The sequence below is a fragment of the Ammodytes marinus genome (assembly GCF_949987685.1).
Source record: "Ammodytes marinus genome assembly, chromosome: 16".
NCBI lineage: Eukaryota > Metazoa > Chordata > Actinopteri > Uranoscopiformes > Ammodytidae > Ammodytes > Ammodytes marinus.
In genome coordinates, this window is record NC_137220.1 from 15,674,739 (window position 1) to 15,693,776 (window position 19,038).

The 19,038-nt window shown below is 39.5% G+C and overlaps 1 protein-coding gene across 1 annotated transcript; it reads right to left on the reverse strand.

The window, feature by feature from the left end:
- Nucleotides 1-401: 401 nt before the first annotated feature.
- Nucleotides 402-14,715, reverse strand: sec14l1 (SEC14-like lipid binding 1). Its single transcript, XM_080043368.1, has 16 exons — nucleotides 14,577-14,715; nucleotides 14,124-14,232; nucleotides 11,626-11,775; nucleotides 11,285-11,416; nucleotides 10,878-11,006; nucleotides 9,133-9,352; nucleotides 7,497-7,606; nucleotides 7,049-7,238; nucleotides 5,745-5,833; nucleotides 5,584-5,654; nucleotides 5,320-5,491; nucleotides 4,364-4,498; nucleotides 4,047-4,181; nucleotides 3,557-3,808; nucleotides 2,479-2,657; nucleotides 402-1,453 (listed from the first exon to the last, which is right to left on the reverse strand). Exons 2-16 carry the CDS (start codon nucleotides 14,184-14,186, stop codon nucleotides 1,348-1,350), a joined length of 2,133 nt encoding a protein of 710 aa, XP_079899494.1. The 5' UTR covers nucleotides 14,187-14,232; nucleotides 14,577-14,715; the 3' UTR covers nucleotides 402-1,347.
- Nucleotides 14,716-19,038: the final 4,323 nt, after the last annotated feature.

Sequence of the window (19,038 nt, forward strand, 5' to 3'; positions counted from 1 at the left end):
CTGCTGAAGGCATCTGATAAGTTGATGGAAATTAAAGTTTTATGTAAATCAGTTTGTCTGCCTGGCACCGTTCCAGATCACAGGGGAGCGGAGATATATATGCATTCAAATGAGTTGCCTCTGAATACTCAGCAGCTATGGCTAACAAACCCCAAAAAACAAACATTAACATGAAATCTGGAGAGAGTGCCCTGCATATTATGATGGAGATTTACGACTATCTGCTCAGTCCTATAACATTCCTCCCATTGCTGTAAAAATGAGTCCAAAACCCAATCTCTACAAATATTCTAAACCACTACCCCATATTGTTTTCCTCGAAATTCAGAACAAAGAAACACACTGAAGTTACATCAATATTAATTTCTTGTGATAAATCCTTTATTATAACAATTCTCCATTTCGATTTTCGGGGAGCGTACAAAGTGTGGATGTGAATACTACATGCCGAGTGCACTGCAGGGCAGAGAGCAGCTCCACTCACAGAGCACACTGACATCTTGTGGACAAAAGGAGCCACATCGGGGACAGAGGGGCACTGTGCAAAATACTGCTGTACTTTCAGTCTCATTACAGATTTTGTTTGAGGGGGTCTGTCTGCATTTATTGATCCAGTTGATGCTACGCTTTGCTGTCACTTATGGACACACATCTGCCGTAAGTAAAAGTCATACATATTTGACATGTGTTTAACTGTACAGTACAGTATCATTATTTAAACAAACAAAAAAAACAAACAACAACTTATAACTCAGTCATCTTTCACACACATGAAACAATGTCAATCATTCACTAGAAACAATTAATTAAACTTTACTTATCCACTTAAATAATAACAATGACCATTATCTCCTTGCCATCCATTTTCAGATCAAATTGTACTTGAAATGTGTGAGCAAAAGAACCCTCTTTTTGAAGACCTAAGGCATGGGCTGTGTTTGGAAAGCCATACTAACGTCCTACTCATACTCATTTTGACGTCAATTTAAGTATGTGAAGGTTGTGTATGCGAGTTTGCGTAGGCAAGAGATTCCCGGATGAGTACTAACTTCCATGAATATTTTGTGTATGGATGGACAGGTTACTTTTCTTACTCAACCACCCCACAATGCATTGTATCCTTTCAAACGGCATGGAAGTTTTTTTTTTTAATTTTTTATTGCTTCTGTATACTTCAGTGTAAACAGTCAGACGAACCTCGCATACACAATCGATCGTTAAGTAGACAGTATGGAGTATATACATGTTGAGTATGTAGGTGGGAGGACGTCAGTATGGCTTTTCGAACACAGCCATGGTCTAAGTAAAATGTCATGGTCACTGCCTTTTACATGTGCTGGGCAGATGCTACCTTGATATAGTAGAGCTGGCTTGTGATTGGCTAGAGGTATTGGTGGCAGAGCTGAGCTGGGAGAAACCGCTATGACTAGACTCCAGACTGGTCATGGAGCCCCTAGAAATGACAGAAAAGAAGAAGACAGTAAGGAAAAAGCTTATTCTCAGACACGATTCTAGCTCTAGAATATAAACATAATGTACAAGATAATGGCATAAAAAGGACAAATATGTAAAACAAAAAGGAGACTTATTCAGATATTTCCCAACATTGGTTTTTCAAGGTAAGACATGACAGGCAAAACAAACCCTGCTTTCTGAATCGCATACTTTCTACTATATACAGTAGTATGTAGAAAAAAGATTTAGGATGTCCCGATTCTTGTGGCCAGATTTAGGATGGTTAGAAGTACCCGGATGTCCTACTTCATCCGGCCAAGATTGTTAGTGTTGAAAACTGCATCCTATTTGGGCGATTCTGACCCACAATCCGGTGCGCACGTGAAGTGACGTCACATCGACGAAGCCTCCATATGAAAACAAACGGGGATGCGCCGGATATAAAAGCAACAGGCAAGATCAAGGCGCAATGTTATGATGAAATAAAAGAGTAAAAGTATGTCACAATAGTATGCCTACTGGCTACTGCATCCTAACTAGATTATTTTTATCGTCAGATGTAGTATGTAGAATAGAAAAAAGAAAGAGTATGCGATTCGGAACGCAGGGTAAATCCCAACACCAATCTACATCAACTAAATTTCCCATAATAATTTTTTGCACTATTCTGAAGGTAATTACAGAAGGATTAGTTCATATCTTGTTGTCTAATTTATGATACATTTTGTTCTTAAAAACCATGCCAAAAATGCTATTTTAATACCTAAATATATCTAGTATTTCTGAAAAAAAAATTGTACTACAAAAAGAAATTGTGTTTCAATGTAAGCAAATCAACTGGCAATGTTTCATTAAGAAATCTATAAGTTAAACATTTTACTGCATTCAACCTGCAGTGTCTTGGCTTCAGTAAACCCACACAAGAGCGGTGCTAAAGACTGCTGCAGCATCATAGAGCAAAAACAAGACACAACCAAAAGAAAACCAAAAAAAAAAAAAGCTCAGTGGAATAAATGTACTGACCTGAAGTCGTGGGAGGCCAGCACCTCGGTGTAGTACATGATCTTACACTTGTGTGAGGGGACCTGCAGCGAGGCCAGCACGTCATCCACACGGGGCAGGCTGGAGGCGGTGCAGGCTGGGGAGCTGTGGAAGCGCCACTGGAGGATGTAGAAGCCGGGCCAGCGCGTCACATGGGAGCCCTGTTTGAACAACGGGTAATACAAAGCTGCAGGGTTAATATTAGGCTGGGGGGATTATGGACAATGGAGCCGCTTCAATTACAATTTAAGTTAAAGGTGCCCTATGTCATTTTGGGAAATTGGACATTTTGTGAGGTATATTAATGTTACTGAATCAACAAACTTTGTTCACGGGAAAATCGGATTCCCGGAACACTCTTTGAAGGTAGAAAGCTACCTTAAACGTTACCGTTTCACTGTCATTGTTTACAGCAGTAGGGCCCACAGTGTGGTTTACAAACACATTGTAGTTGTACATTGGGTTCCAGGTGCCTCAAAATAATGTTATTTTGATTTCTGATTATAGAGTTATTACTAAGAATTCCACATGGAGAAAATGTGTTTTGTTAACTAACTGCAGGCTTTGCAAATGTAAACAAATCCAACTCACCTGAAATGGCATAATGCACTTTTAATTTATAAAAAATATTTTACTAAACATGTCATTCTTAGTATTGAACAGTTAAATCACTGTAAATCAAAACTTAGTTATCTTGAATGCACCTGGAACCAAAAGTTAGACTAGAATGTTTGTAAACAAAACTGTGGGCCTTGCTGTTGTAGCAGCAACAACAACAACAACATCATCAACAACAACAACAACAACAACAACAACAACAACAACAACAACAACAACAACAACAACAACAACAACAACAACAACAACAACAACAGTAACTTCTCAGCTTAGTTTTGTACTTCAAACTGTTTCAACAGGGATCCAATTTTCCTGTGAAGAAAGTTTGTTTATTACTTTATGAGAATATACGTTGGAAAACTGTAGTCGTCATATTACACAGTGCACCTTTAAGTTGAAAAAAAAATCAATAGAAAACCTTGGCAATCTATTCTTCTCTAACCTGTACGCTCTCTCCCTCCCTGCAGGTGAAGGCTTTCTCCACCATGCTGTAGTCCTGGCCCAGCGTCCAGTTCCTGTCTATCAGCTGTGCGTTGACGGCCCCTGGGGAAGGGATTCCGTGGGCTCCCAGAGTGTCTTTCCTAGGGAGCGACGGTGCCCTCTTGGAATGGTAGAGGTTGAAAATCACATCTCCTTTGGACACGTCAAAGTCCCAGGTGATGACGGAGGACGCCTCTGGGATTTCTATCAGCATCTGAAAAAAGGACGTTATATATAACAATGTGAGACACGGGAAAAGCAGACAGTCGACAATTCATTTAACATTTCTATTTTGCAGTATAGATATCTTCCAGCTGGTGGCGCCCAAATCCAAAGTATAATGTCCAGCATAAAATGAAAATGAAAAAAAAAAATAATAATAAAAAAAAGCTTCTTTGTTCTCTCATTGTTTGACCAATTGGGATGCTTTTTGAGAAGCTTATACCGCGCACCTCATAGGGGGCTCCCTTGAAGATACTGGCGCTCTTATAGATGGAGTCCGTCAACAGGCGGTTTTCCTCACTCTCCAGCTCCTCTGCTGTCCTGTACAGAGATTTGGGCACCGTGCCTCCCTCGGGGACCTCACACTGGAGAGCGCAGGGAAAGAAAAACATCAAACTCAAACCAATGTCAACAAGATATATCTCACATTTATATGCATTATTATAGGTTAATGTCTCATTGGAATTGTATGGGAGCATGAGGTGGCCATTGCACAGTTTCCAATTCCATTATTTTCTCAGAATTCAATGAACATGTAGGTCATCACCATGCAGTTCCCTCCCAAGAAGTCAGGAATGATTTCTCTGTCGATGTAGTCCACCAGTCCCCCTGGACCCTGGTAGTCGTTCCCAGCATAAACCAGGAACTTCTTACGAGTGTTCTCATCAATCAGTGGGCTGATCTAAAAAACAAAAAGGCACAGAGAGTCCTCAGAGAGCACCCAGGCATCAAAGAGCAGGTTCAAATATATTAGAAACTCTGAAAAAATAATAATAAAAAAAAAGAAGTCACTTCATGAATATCTGAATTATTCATGTTTGAGAAAAATAAACAGGTCTGGCTTGTTAATGAATGCATCTGTATTTGTACTCTTATTTACATTTTATGGTCTATCTAATTTAATTTTAATTGTGGTCATTAAACCGATCACATCTAAAAAACAGCCCATCATTAAAATCTAATCTAATTAATGGTGTGCTGCTTTTATTACTTTTATCACAAAGTAAACCAATGTATATTGCTGAAGCAATAATCCAATGTCCCTCATGAGGGTCTACATACTGCATGGCTATAATCATCTTTGTTCTTAATTTCTTCTTTATTATTTGCTCATATTCACTTACGTTGCACACACCTAATAGGAATTGATACCAGTGGGACTCTATCTCATGTAATTTCCCAATTGCACTTAAGGTGTATTTTCATCTTGTATTTTATCTTGAGGTTGTTATGTGGTAACTATAACTGTGTACCGCTGTCCTGTCTTGGCCAGGTCTCTCTTGCAAAAGAGATTTTGTATCTCAATGGTAAATGTTAAATGGACTCCACTTACATAGCGCTTTCCCTGGTTTTGCACAGACCCAAAGTGCTTTACATTGTTTTGTACACATTCAGCTATTCATTTCACACACAAATGTATACATCGATAGCAGCAGCTACCAAGCTAACAATCGGGAGCAATTTGAGGTTAATAATGGCGTCCCTGCTTGTGTTTATCCTCACCAGAGTCCAGAGCACTGGGAAGACTCTGGGCGCCCTCAGTATGAGCAGACGTCCCAGTGTCTCAGGGTAGTTGGCCTCCACCACCTCAATGATTCTCAGCAGAGCCTTAACGCCCGGCCTCCATAGGTGACGCATGGTCAGGCCCTCCAGATCCACCAGGCAAGTCCAGCAACTGACGGACACACATTACCATAGGCGTTACATGACATGTATTATATGTGAACTTTCATTGCGTCAATCCTTATTGGTTAATAGTTAAGGCACCTTATGGGTCGACCGAAGACTCTGGTGTTTTCTTCACAGCGCCTCAGTCCCTCCTCGTTGATTGACAGGACCTGTGTCACGATCATAAAGTTGTAACATTACCGTGACTGATGATATTAAAAAAAAGGCATACATTTTGTGCGTGTATTTATTTATCTAACCTGTTTCAGTAGCGTCTCTTCTCCGGAGGCTCGCACCAAGCCCTTAGTGTCCATTTGCCCCAGACGCAAGACATAAAGAGGACGGCCAGCTAAACCATACGTCACACACAGATACAGAACACACACACACACACACACACACACACACACACACAAAGGGACCGTTACTACACTTAGGACCCCCCGGTGATATGTGCAATGCTGGTTATTTACCGCTCCAGCAGGTATTCATTTAGCATGGGTTGGTTTCCTGTGTTCAGTTCCTTACTCTTAGCTTGCAGATCAGCTGAGCAGTAAAAAGCGATGACTCAATTTTTAACATGACATGGGAGCTACCCAGACTTCAGAGTCAATCATTAACAGAACATCTCAACCTGTGTAGACTACTAAAGGAGAAAACTTGAAAATAGTTCAGACAACATTTCTCGCTTCACATTTATTAAAAGGTCATGCAAAAATACCTTTACTAATACTTTTTTATGGTGTTAACCCATTGATGACTATGGCCATCTAGGATGCATGTCCTTAATGCCTGAGGGCTTTCTGAAAAACTACAACGAATTGTCAACATCTACCAAAACCTTAATATCTAAGCCTGTGTAGCACATAGAAACATGAAATAAAATACATTTAAAAGGTAAGGTTCACAGGATTTATTTGAACATGCTCCCTTAGCGCTTAAAAACTAACACATTTTTCTAAAAATCATCAAAATTAGATGGAAAAAATTAATATAAAATATTTAAAAATAATGTGCTAAATGAGGTTATAATCCTGCTTCCTTTAAGCATGGATTGTAGTGACTGAGTGTGCAGTGGAAAGAGAAAGATAGAGGAAGGAAGAGATTTATTTTATAATTTAGTTCAGTTATCACTGGCACCATAAATCCGACTTCCCAGTACAACTGGAACGCAGACTGACTCCCGCTGTCGGGAGCAGATCAGCTGGTCCAAACGGCTGTATACTACGGAGATGAAAATGAAACTGAAACTTAACTATCGCCTGGCTGGGCTGAATTTGAGTCGGAGCAGCAAAATATAGCCTTTTAGGCAGGAAAAGAGGCGATGTAGCCATGGCACTGTGAGAAATATAAAGAACTTTCTGGACACTACACCATGGAAAACAGTTTCTAAAAGAAACCCAAATAAAGAAAAAATGTATCTGAAAATTAGCTTAATATGTGACCTTTAATAATAGTACACTTTTGCTATGGACCAATCGAAGCACAGCATCAGCACACTGTGGTATACAGTGAAAATGATATATGTAAAAGAGGTTGCTAGCTGGTGTTATCACCACGGTACCTCGGTCGTGATGGTGCCAGCCTCCAGTGTAATAGTCCTGAAGCAGTTGAGGGCACTCCCATGTGTCTAACAGGAAGTCCACCTGGTGCTGCTTCCTCCAGGTTAGAGACTGACACAGCAGCTCCTTGGCCTTGTCTAGGTTGAAATCTCTGGCCCTCAGGAAGCGCAGCACGTGCTGATCCTTTGGAATCTGCATTGAAAAGCATTGGGTCAACACTCTGACGCAACGCTCAGAGTTAAAGCATCCAATAAATGCAAAGACAATTCTTAACCTTTTAGCCAAAGGGATGCTTAGTGTTGTAATCTACAGTAGATGTGAGCGGCTAAACTGACTTCAGGTGTAAAATAGGATCAGTGCCGTTAAGTTGTTTCGTTAATCAATGTATATATTTTTACATAATTGCACAAACTGCTTTTATCAAACAAAGTGTGATTGTATACATGCTACCTTTCCCTTGTGGTTTTCTTGGAGCCACTGGCGCAGTCGAATGAGACAGCTCTCCTGCATAGGCGTTAAATCTCCTAGGTAACGCCTGATGTAGTCAGCATCCAACTTGTCTACAAGCCAAAAAGACATGTAAAGATAGCACATTTTGTATCAGACATAAGGAGCTGCACACGATAGAGCATTTTCAACATGAGCAAAAATAATAAGAATAATGTTGTTTCTGCCATTAAGTTTCAACATTTGGAGCCATTGTTCTTATAAAGAGTGGCAAAGAGGGGATTGAAGAATGGCTGGTGTGAAACACAATAGTGGTGCAAGAAAGAAACAGTATTTTCAATTGCTGGGGACATGCTTTTGAAATACTACCGTATTGTCCGCACTATAAGCCGCATTGGACTATAAGCCACAGGTGTTATAATGTTTAATTACCATATGTAAGAGTTCGTGCACAGAGGGGATTGTCGGGAAAGAGATGGTTGCTTGAGGAAGCTCCCATTTATTAACATTTCAACAAACAAGTTGCATAACGTATTCAAGTGTTACCATTTAGTGCAATAGTAGCTACTAGGGATGGGCACGAGTGTTTTCGCTACTTGTGTGATCGCTTGCATTCCTCGAGTATCAAGGGCAGAAAATAATATAAAATGATTGTCCTACAATTTAAATACGTACATATAAATAACTCACCAAAGCAGATAGTTGTATATCCATCCTATATCCAATGCTCACTCCGTGTCCGTGAATAATTAACACGACTAATTCCTCATTAACGGAACGTTACACCGGTCGGTTTTTTAATCTTATCCCCATATTCCCTATTGAAGGCGTCTTAACTGTTGTTGGCTCGGAGCGAATGTGCCTGAAGCAAGCCTTGCTTCTTCTTTACTTTTCTTTCCAAGCGGAGAGCACCTTGTATGCTCACCTGGAGTCTACTCAATACTAACTGAGAGTAACAGGTGTCATCTCCCCTTTTTATAAACGTAACTTTATCATCTGCTGTGAAATAATTGGACAGTTATATTCTTGAAAATGTTCTGGAGAAGAAAGGAGAGACCGTGTTCAGCTCTGCTGTGCTGTGGAGAACACAGGCTGCGCTGCGGTGGCAAGGAGGTGGCAGTTATTTGCAGTTGCTGTTTGACACAACGCTCAGTTTATTGCACTTGCATAAAAATATTTAATTTTGTTTAACTTTATTTTATCCGTTTTGTACACGAATATAACATTTTAAGATAGGGGAAAAAAACGATTTTCCTCATCCACCAATCAAGTTCATTTGAAACGAGGAGTACTCGAGTACTCCATTACTAACGCCCATCCCTAGTAGCTACAGAACATATACTGTGCTGTGTAATAACAGGGTCAAAAAATGGGGAAAAAGTTGCGGCTTATAGTCCGAAAATTACGGTACATGTAGAACCTTTATATCAATACTGACTTTACTGTTATTTGCATTTTTAAAAAAAGGGCATAACTGGAAAGCCTGAGCTTATTTTTCACGCTCTTTACAGTGAATGTATCTACTATGAACGAGTCAACATATCAGGAATAGTACTCAATGACACACATCTTCGAATTTAATCCCTGCACACTTTTGTATCTTGTGTTTGCTGACATTGACTAAAGAGTAAGCACTGACCATCAGGAGAGCCAGCCACTAGCTCCGTTGGAGAGGCCGGTTCTTTGTCGTCCAGCCCGTTTTTAGGAGCATTCACTGGGATGGCTCTGGCAGGAGAGGTGGGTAGCTGGCGGAGCCTGGCCGGGGCACTGCCACAGACAACAGGGGGGGTCCAACGAGGTAGGTAAGTTACTCCTTCATCCTCCAGCTCTTGCAGGTAAAACTCAATAAGTTCTTTACCCTGCAACACGGGGAGTGAGACAAGACCAAGCGGTCAATGTGATCGTCCAGTACTCCACATGGCAAATACATGTGAGAGCTACTAATCACTAAAAAGGAGCACTATTTAGTTTCAGGGGAGGGTCATTTGTTTACTAGGGCTGTCAAGCGATTAAAAAAATCAATCTAATTAATTACAGGCTCTGTGATTAATTAATATAAATTAATCGCATACTTATATGACACTTGTATGCCTGTTTATAAACAACTGTATAGGCTCTCTCTCTCTCTCTCTCTCAACTACTAGCGCCGGAAAAAAAACAAGGAGGCTAAATGACGACACAGGTGTGCATAGCCTATGCCGACTCATTCAACATCGTCCTACTCATAGCCAAAAATATTGACCGACACTGACACTGACACACACACACACACACACACACAAAGGAGGAAAAAAGACAGGCATATGCTAGGAAGAGTGATAGGGGGCGGGTGTCCGTTTGCTGTAGACGATCGCAGCTAGCAAACAAAATTGAGACACAGAGGAAGATTGAGAGTTGTTTTGAACCTACATTGTTAATTAGGCACCCACTAAATCAATGCACAGACACTGCGGAGAATAACACAAGACGTATTCCTATACCTTCTTGCTTATTTGCCCAGAGCAGCCCATAAAACGTCCATAGAGCCCTCTCTATGCTTCTTTCTTCACTCTTTAATCCCGTGCGGGCCGTGTCCGCAAACTACAGGTGCAGCTCCACTATCGTCTCACCTCTTTTGCACCGGGTCAAAGGGCAATATAGAAGTGCGATTAATCTGCGTTAATTTTTTTAATCGCGTACATTTTTCTGTGATTAATTAATTGAAATGAACGCGTTAATTTGACAGCCTTATTGTTTACATCTGCAGATCCTGGAGTAAGTTTACAAAACACATTTTCTCGACATGCCTCTTGTATTGAATAATTATATAATCATGAATCAAAACAACATTATGTGAGGCATCATATGTCAGCCTGGCATTTGAAAGAACACATTGTTCTTCTGACTTGGGGCTTAACCATTACAAAACCTTGAGCAGCTTTCTCACACTGAAGATGAGAAAATAGGCCTACAATACCTGTACTTTATCCAGTCTGTATCAATGGTAAGTGTACTGTATACAAAGAGTGACACGGATGACCTTGCGAGGCAGACAAGGCTGCAGACATTTTCCAGAGGCCTTTCAAAGTGTCTGGTCTCCTGGAATCTACAGTAAATGTGAGCGGCTAAACTGACTTCCTCCTGTAAACAAAACTGTGGGCCCTGCTGCTGTAAACAACAACATTGAAACAGTAACTATCCAGGTAGCTTTCTAACTTCCAACTGTGTTTCAGGGATCCTATTTTTCCTGTGAGTATGAGTTTGTTTATTCAGTTATGGGAATATACCTTAGAAAATGTTCACTTCTCTGACACACAAAAAGTTACACAGTGATCCTTTAACTAAACAATTCTAGGTCGATTTGTCTTCTAATATACGAGTAAAAGTTAACTGAAAGATGCAAACCTTTTTAATGCTGCTAGCATACTGTTTCATGGCTATCTTCTCTGCACTGCTCTCAAAGCCAAAAAAGGACTTAATATCCAGACTGGCTGTCTGTTCGAAGCACGTCCAGTCCTCATTCTCTGGATGAACCTATGAAAAAAAACAACTGTTAAAAAATTATCATAATCACATGTTCAGAGTACATTGTAATTATCTAACTACAGAGACCAGTTTTAACCAAGTGGTACACTATGAGTGGATCACACATGGAATCAACAATTCATGCACTCGTGAGTTTTTTTACTGGTACTGTATGTCTTCTATTTTTCTATTGCAAAAGACATTGTAAAAGTGTTTTTACAGAAACAATAAAGCAAGGACAACCACACGGACACAACAACACTCTCACTTCAGGCCTGTCTGCTCACCGTGTAATAGCAACACTCATTGACAATGACTCTGCTGGAGAAGGTCTCGTTGCGGACTTCAATGCGGAGCGTCCTGTCTCTGCGATTCAGAGTGTTCTTGTGGATAAAGTACAGGTAGTCCACACCAGCCATCTACACACAGGAGAACACAATAAAAAAAATCTGACGGAATATACACAAATATTTCACGTCAATCATAATATAGTCTCTAAAAATCATGCAACGGAACCTAATCCAGCATCAACACAAAATACCATATAAAAAGTTGCTGCTCTCTGCAAACATTCCTTATGTTGTTCCTTAAACACATGATTATGACTATGATTGTTTGGAGAGGTTACCCGCTTAAGAAGCCGCGGGGCATCGACGTCGATGGTGCAGCGTCTCTCAGTAAACAGCATGGAGCCGTCCTTGCTTTGGCTCTCGCTGACGATCTCACTGTCCACAAACACTGGGATGAGATGGCACTTTGGGAACCTCCTCTGATAGGCCTGAGAAAATAAGGAAATAAATCACATGGGAAAGAAAGAAATGTATTAAAGAAAATCCTTGAAAAATAGATGCAATTGCCCATTCTCTAGGTTCAAAAGGAGCTGTACTGTTTTAGTCCTTTTATGATGATTTTCTAATTTCTTTTGTACAACATTGGTATTCCTGGCTCGGCTCGTTCTGTTCAAACTCAAGGTTTTACTTTGCGTTTGTCATTCCCACAGTGGAGCTGCTCTCACATTTGACAAGAAAGCTGATTTGAAAAAGGACCCATTACAACCAAGGTCACCTGTACTTTCTGCACAAGTAAACAGTGCTGTATGATTAAGTTAAAAAAAAAGTTGAATAAAAAAAGTACAGCATGTGATTTACAGCTAAACATCTTTTATGTGCCAGGTTAGGATGCACTAAACAGTTGGCGGCCATAACACTTCACTTTATAGAATAAATCATTAAATGTGATTTTGTTTTTCTTCACAGCAGCAGGCTGTGTGCATGGCCAGCTTTTTACAGTCACTGATTGCTTTGGGTTTTACTGGCCACTGCACGAAGGCGTGAACATCTGCCCCAGCCGCTTTCTACTGGGCCTCACCTGTCAATATTGATTGAGTTGGCTGTTTCAGGATGTTCTAAAATAACCCTCAGTTTATGTAACTAGGAGGAGCATTGTCTGCTATTACGTGTTGTTGTGGAGTTGAATGGCCCCAAATACTTAATTTAAATTCAGAAAACAATATTTTCCACCATTATACTTTGCATTATCAAGGCCATAACAGTTTAAGGACTGTGGCCTCGGAGCGAAAAACATGCTTTATTTCCTTAGTCGCTACTGAGTAAGTCTGATTCAACTGTTGTCAGAGGTTTACAGGTGGCTTAGTTTATCTACTTTTTGCATTTCTATTACATAAAGATGCTAGAAAGCCACAAAGACATGTCAGTTAAACATTCGGTAATATCCGCGACACTGTAATAATACTGTCAGCTGGAGTAATAACCTGCAGTAAGTCAATGGCAGGATCAGCCATGGAGACCTAATGAGAAAGCCCAGCGATAAATGTTAAGCAGAGGAGATGGCAGACTATGCACACTGGATCCTGTCCTTTAGTTTATGTGACCGAAGCCAGCATCTTTCCATGGGAGCAGTAATTTACTCTACACCAAAAAAAGGCTTATTTTTGAGACCCTTTTCAATAGTGTGCAGTGGTGCGAGAGGGGTTTTAGAAAAATGTCTCATGGTAAAATTAAGCTTGTTTAAGTGTTTCATATGTGACACTGGAGTTTGTAGTCCGCAAACTACAGCAGCGTCAAGGACTTTAACCCAATGCAGCCCTTAGGATATTGCGTAAGTCTTTGGCTTAATATGTAACTGCAGAAAACAAGACAAAGGGGGAAACATGTTTATCATAAGGTGAATAAATCATCTGAAAACTGGGTTCTCTGTTACTAATTGTAAGGCATTTGAAACTCTTTAAAAACCAAAAATCTAGATGTTGGATAAATCATAAGAACCGATCATTCTGTAATAACTTTCAGATCGTGCTAACAGGTTTAGTAAAATAAGCACCTGAATATAAATGTTGGAAGAAGACATTATTATGGAAGCAAACTGTAAAACAAATATCCTCATCCACCATATTATAATGGCATTTGCAATAACAGGATGCTACACAAGAGGACTTATAAAGAGCTGCAGTGATGTGTGCATCTTTTTCAAAAATATGTTCTTCAAAATGATATCCAACATTTAGGTCAGTTGAAGAGGCAAAACATGTAAAAGGGGTCAGCCTGGCCGTGGAAAGAACACATTGTTCTTCTGACTAGGGGCTTAGCAATTATAAAACCTTGATTGAGCAGCTTTCTCGCACTGAATAAGATGACTGTCTTTACTGCAGCATTAAGAGAAAATAGGCCTATAATAGCGGCCCTGTACCTGTAGGCTACTTCATCCAGTCTGTATCAATGGTAAGTGTACTGTATACACAGAGTGACACGGATGACCCTGCGAGGCAGACAAGGCTGCAGACTTGTTTCAGAGGCCTTTCAAAGTGTCTGGTCTCCTGTGAATCGCCATAAGTGAGAGACCTCGCAGCTGTTTGTTTGCTCTTTTCTTAACTGTTTCCACTTCTAACATACAGAATAGGCTATAATGTAAAGAGTGCAGGAGTCAATAGGCTACAGCATTGGCTGGCTGGAGAGGAGCATAACACTACAGTTATGCAACATCCAGTAATCACGCTCACGTCCACAGCTGTCTTATATCTTCTCACGTGACGTAACACAAACTCTGGATCACCTCTTGTCTCCAAAAGAACATTGGGTACAAAACACACTAAAAAGCTAGGCTACTTACCGCCATGATTATCTCAAAGGAATGCTTGTAGACCCGAACGGGGGACTGGTATTCCTGCACCATGGCTGACACTCAGTCAGGACACACACACACTAACAGCTGACAATCTCTGTTGGATAACAACAAAATACACTGACATGACACGGCTATATCAAAGGTTGAAACAGGCATGACAGCACTTTACATGGGCTATTGTGCTGCGTGATTGTATCAGCTTAGTAGCATTTATGGAGGGGGGGTCAGGGTGAGGACAAAAACTTTCGCACGAGATTATGTGGTGTGGGGTGAAAGTGCATATCCCATAACTATAGCTAAGTAAGCTACAGCAAAGAAGAACAACAATAACTTTAAAGTAGCATTATGTCACAATATCGAGTATTTAGAGGGATACAATCAGGCCCAAGTTGGTGACAAACGGCCTGAACAGCGGAACAGAAAGAAAAAGACACGAACCTGATTTATAGCCGTCTTAAATCCCGGTCAGTCAGTCTACAACGTGTGACTGAAGCTGTCAAAGTATCGGTGTATCACCCATATACATGAGCGGGGAAAGTAAGCTATAGTTTGGAGAATTGTAAAACGACAAAACCAAAAAAACTTCGGCTGTCGACAGTCTGTTAACTCCGCCTCTTTCGGACAAACAGGAAGTCCGTTTTTCATACAGTCAATTGGTTCTGTCATCGGACGTTTTATTTTGAAAGGGTCAAGCACACTACTTTGTAACATTTTCTGTCCCAGAAGTGTATCCTACAGCAATTGTAAGCTAAGTAAATTAGCTTTTAAAAGTAGGCTCATATATGGCGTGAATGACAATACAATTTTAGAGTTTTAATATTGGCTAATTAGCCTACTGTTTACATTATAGGCTAAATTGACAACATTGGTAGGCTATATCAGACCTCCAAGGTGACCATGCAACCTCACTAATCCAGAATAAATTGTTAACCATTAAATACATTATCATTTTTAGGTTCCTGAAAGTAATCCCTTAATATAGAATATTATTTATAATATTATTGTGGTACCAATCATGTTATTTTATTTTCAATAATTTGTCCCAGCAGCATTTTACATGGGCAGAGGACATAGTTTAGCTACATTCAAATAAAAAAAAAAGTAGTCATAAAAAATATCTGTGAAAACGGAATAACTCTTTTAAATCAAGATTTTCTGTTATAGTTAATATGCTGTTGTAGGTCGTTGGTTTACAGTGCCCTTCAAAAAAATAAAGTAGACTATGCAGCAAGGTTTAGCTTTCCATGTTTACAATTCACTGAAGATAGAAGTCTTCTTTGTTTTTGGACACTACACCCTAAAAACAGTTTGTGGTATAAACCTAAATGATATAACTTTGAAACTGAAAATGATTATAGTATGGGATCTTTAATCCTGGCTTTTATAATGTCTCTTCACTGCATAACATAAGCAGTTTCAGGGAGATGCAGCTGGTCCTGCATTGAGACTCCTGAAGCAGCATCTGGAGAGTGAAACATCTGGCATCCTACAAATGGTACTGGAGTCTAGCAGGGGACATCTTGAGATTGAGGGGGGGGGGGGGGCAGTGGAGTTCAGATAAGCACTTTTCTTCACTAAGAATAATGCTGCCTTGAAACAATTAACAACTGTCTATGCACAATTTGGGGATAAGAAATTGCGGCACCTTTATGGAACTATACTACACAGTCATGATGGCCCACCACAATCAAATTCAAACACCTTGGATATTATAGTTGCAGAAAAGGAATGTGTTATATTGGACTGTGGGTCAAAATGTCTGCCTTTTTTTTGTCGTTTGGTTGTTTTCACCCAGGCTACAAAAATGTTGGGCTGTCATTTTCCATTTCATACACTAATACTGATCAAGGAACTAAACAAGCCTTACTTGACTCTTTTATGGCATGATGATAGCAGGGCTTGCTTGCTTTGAAATTCATATCCCGATTCCTGACATACGTATACCCCACACTGCTGCTGCCTAGTCGAAAAGGATACCACAGTGACTCATCTATTTTGTCCTGATTCAAATAATCACCTATACACTCTCAATTGTAAGTGGTAATTGTAGTCCGGCCAAGGGAAATGGGAACATTGCAGCTTACTACGCCTTCATCCCTTAGAGAAAGCCTTCTAGGGCACTAATTAGCCCTGAGTAATGACTGAAGCATCATTGGATGCATTTTTATCTCCCGAACGCTGGCCTAGGCTTCACGCACACCTCAGGTACTGTTTGGCCAGAAGCCTTATGCAGCCATAGAGCTTTTTGTATTCATGCATAGAGAGCATAAATGAATCTCATTTTCATCAGCTGTGTATAAAGTTATGAAAGAATAATGTGCACAGAACGTAGGATCGGCTAAATTAAATTCCACAACATTACAAGCAAACAAATAAAAAATAACTACTTCCAGTTAATCGTCTTTATAGATAAAATGTCCATGAATATTAACCAAAATCTAGAAGTATTCGTATTGACCCTTAAAATGAATTGGAGAAAAGGGAGGAAGCAATACAGATGAGGTTGCTTGTTGTGGCCGTGTAGCCTGACTCATTACCGTCTCATTTGGCTCCATTTTTTGCTGCACTCCTCTGCTTCTCTAGGGAATTCACCTGAGGGACGAAGTCAATTTAAATTCCAACAGAGGCCATCCATGAGAGAAAAAAATAAGAAAAAAATAGACTGAGCTTTGGGGCATTTTGAAAGGATATGCAGGCGAAATCTGAATATATTCACAAGGTGCAGAGTTCAGCACAATGTATGAGAGCATTTCAAATTCAGATAAATTGCCCTGTGACCCATTCATACCCAACTTTTCCTCACCCTGTAAAATTGAATTGTGTGTGCGTGTGTGTGTGTGTGTTTGACTACTGAATACATTTTAGGAAAGATCCTTACCAGAGGTACTTTTACTCCTTTTGCAAAGGAAAGTATGATTCATTATCAAATTAATATATTTTTTTATAAAAAAAAGGATATTTATATATAGAAAATAGAAATTGTGATTGGATTCAAACTGTAGTCACATGTTTCAAATAAACAACCACATATGATAGCAAATTCTTTTGATGCTGTTCTTCGGTAAATCAGCAATAACCAATGAACCGCCCTGAGTCAGCTATAGCAGTAAAAACAAGCAAATGAAATAGTTAGCTAATAGATAAATGTTCTAAACTATCAAAGTATATGAACAAAAAGGTACGAATACAGGTAGCTTGACATAAGAATTGAAACAAAGTTGAAATATTTAGCTAAATCAAAACACGACAAAGGAAAGTTTTACACATATTTTATTGATGACAAATCAAAGACAATATTTTTTCATGGGGACAGGGCATTTAAAACTTGAAGTAATCTGTCACTCAATTGCAAAAGCGGTTCAACTCAATTTCACTGAGGCCCCGACTGCTTGATTATGTTTTCAATCAATTTGAACTAGTGCAACATTCTCAGGGCACTTTTCCTTCTATGTCTTAACCTTCCTCTCGTGTTAGGGTCGCCACCGACCCGTTTTGGTTTTCAAATGCATAAAAGAACCACTTGCATTTTGTTTATTGCATCAAAATTTCTTGACTTTGTCAGGAACCTCTATTTCAACAAAATAAATTTTTTTTAAAATGTTTCACTTAATTATAAAATGCTCTGATGGAAATTATAACACTGGTGGTGTTAGGGTCGTTTTCGACCCGGTTATAGAATAAGATGTAAAAAACAATAACTAGAGCCAAAACTGAAATCATAAGTGCACTGTCAGCCAACACAATGACAGTCAGCTCCTCTCCCAATCATGTGAGCTCTGGGGGGGGGTTCTCATTTTGACTTTGTTTGCCCTTATACCTGCATAAAAGCGAAACAAACAGACGGGCATATCCAGACATGTGAGGTCAATTCAGTATAGAGTTGGTGACTTGCAGAATGCACATCTCCAATTTGCAGTATTAAAAAATTAGGAGATATACAGTGAGCCAAGTTCTGGATCATGTTTTTGGTGAAAATGGCCACCTGATTCTAAAAATAAGAGGTGTCAGGTCTGCCGAAGCACTAAGGACAGAAAGATAAACGGATTGTGCTTTACCTGCAATAAATATCTCTGCAAAGAACACTTAAAGTGTTGCTTTTTGTCACACATATGTACACACACACATACACATGCACACAGAGACTTTTACTCTGTTTCTTTTTACTAGTTTTGGAGCTGGTAATTGATTTCGATTGGTTTGATTTGTTGATTGGTTGTTGTTTATTTGACCTTACAAATCTATATGTTGTGTTGTGACTTGTTCTGGTTTTCATTGTGTGTTTGTATAATGCTGAAATAAAAGTTTTTTTGCTCTTTTCTGAAATAAATATTTATGGGTCGTAATTGACCGGTAACACCATAGATGTTAAAAAGGTCAATAATATTAATATGAAAAAAGAAATAAAACAAATTTTGTTAAGAAATGTGTTCTCATACCCCTCAGTAATAATCAGGTAACACAACAACCAAATATTTATATATATGATTCTCTTAAGGTTCATTTTACCATTTTCTAAACTGAAATTGAGGCGCATACTGACAAAAAAAAGGCCCAGCCGCCTACACCAAAAATATTAAAAACAATATTTTCATGGATACGGGATCCTAACAAGGTAACCAAGAGATGAGAAACAAAAAGGATGATAGATAATTGTTTTTAGTGTTTTTCACAGCTGATTTCAGACACGGGTCGAAACCGACCCGCTAACACCATGGATGGTCGCAGAAAGTTAACACAGGAGGAAGGTTAAAGTGACATCTTTCACTGTGTTATTGTTGGATTATAGGCTAACATTTACTCATGAACAGATGTATGATCAAAATGCTGAAGGCGTCCTCCATGCAAATTATAGCAAAACACGCATTTACCCACTATTTATTCACTATTTCATTTTCTCTCT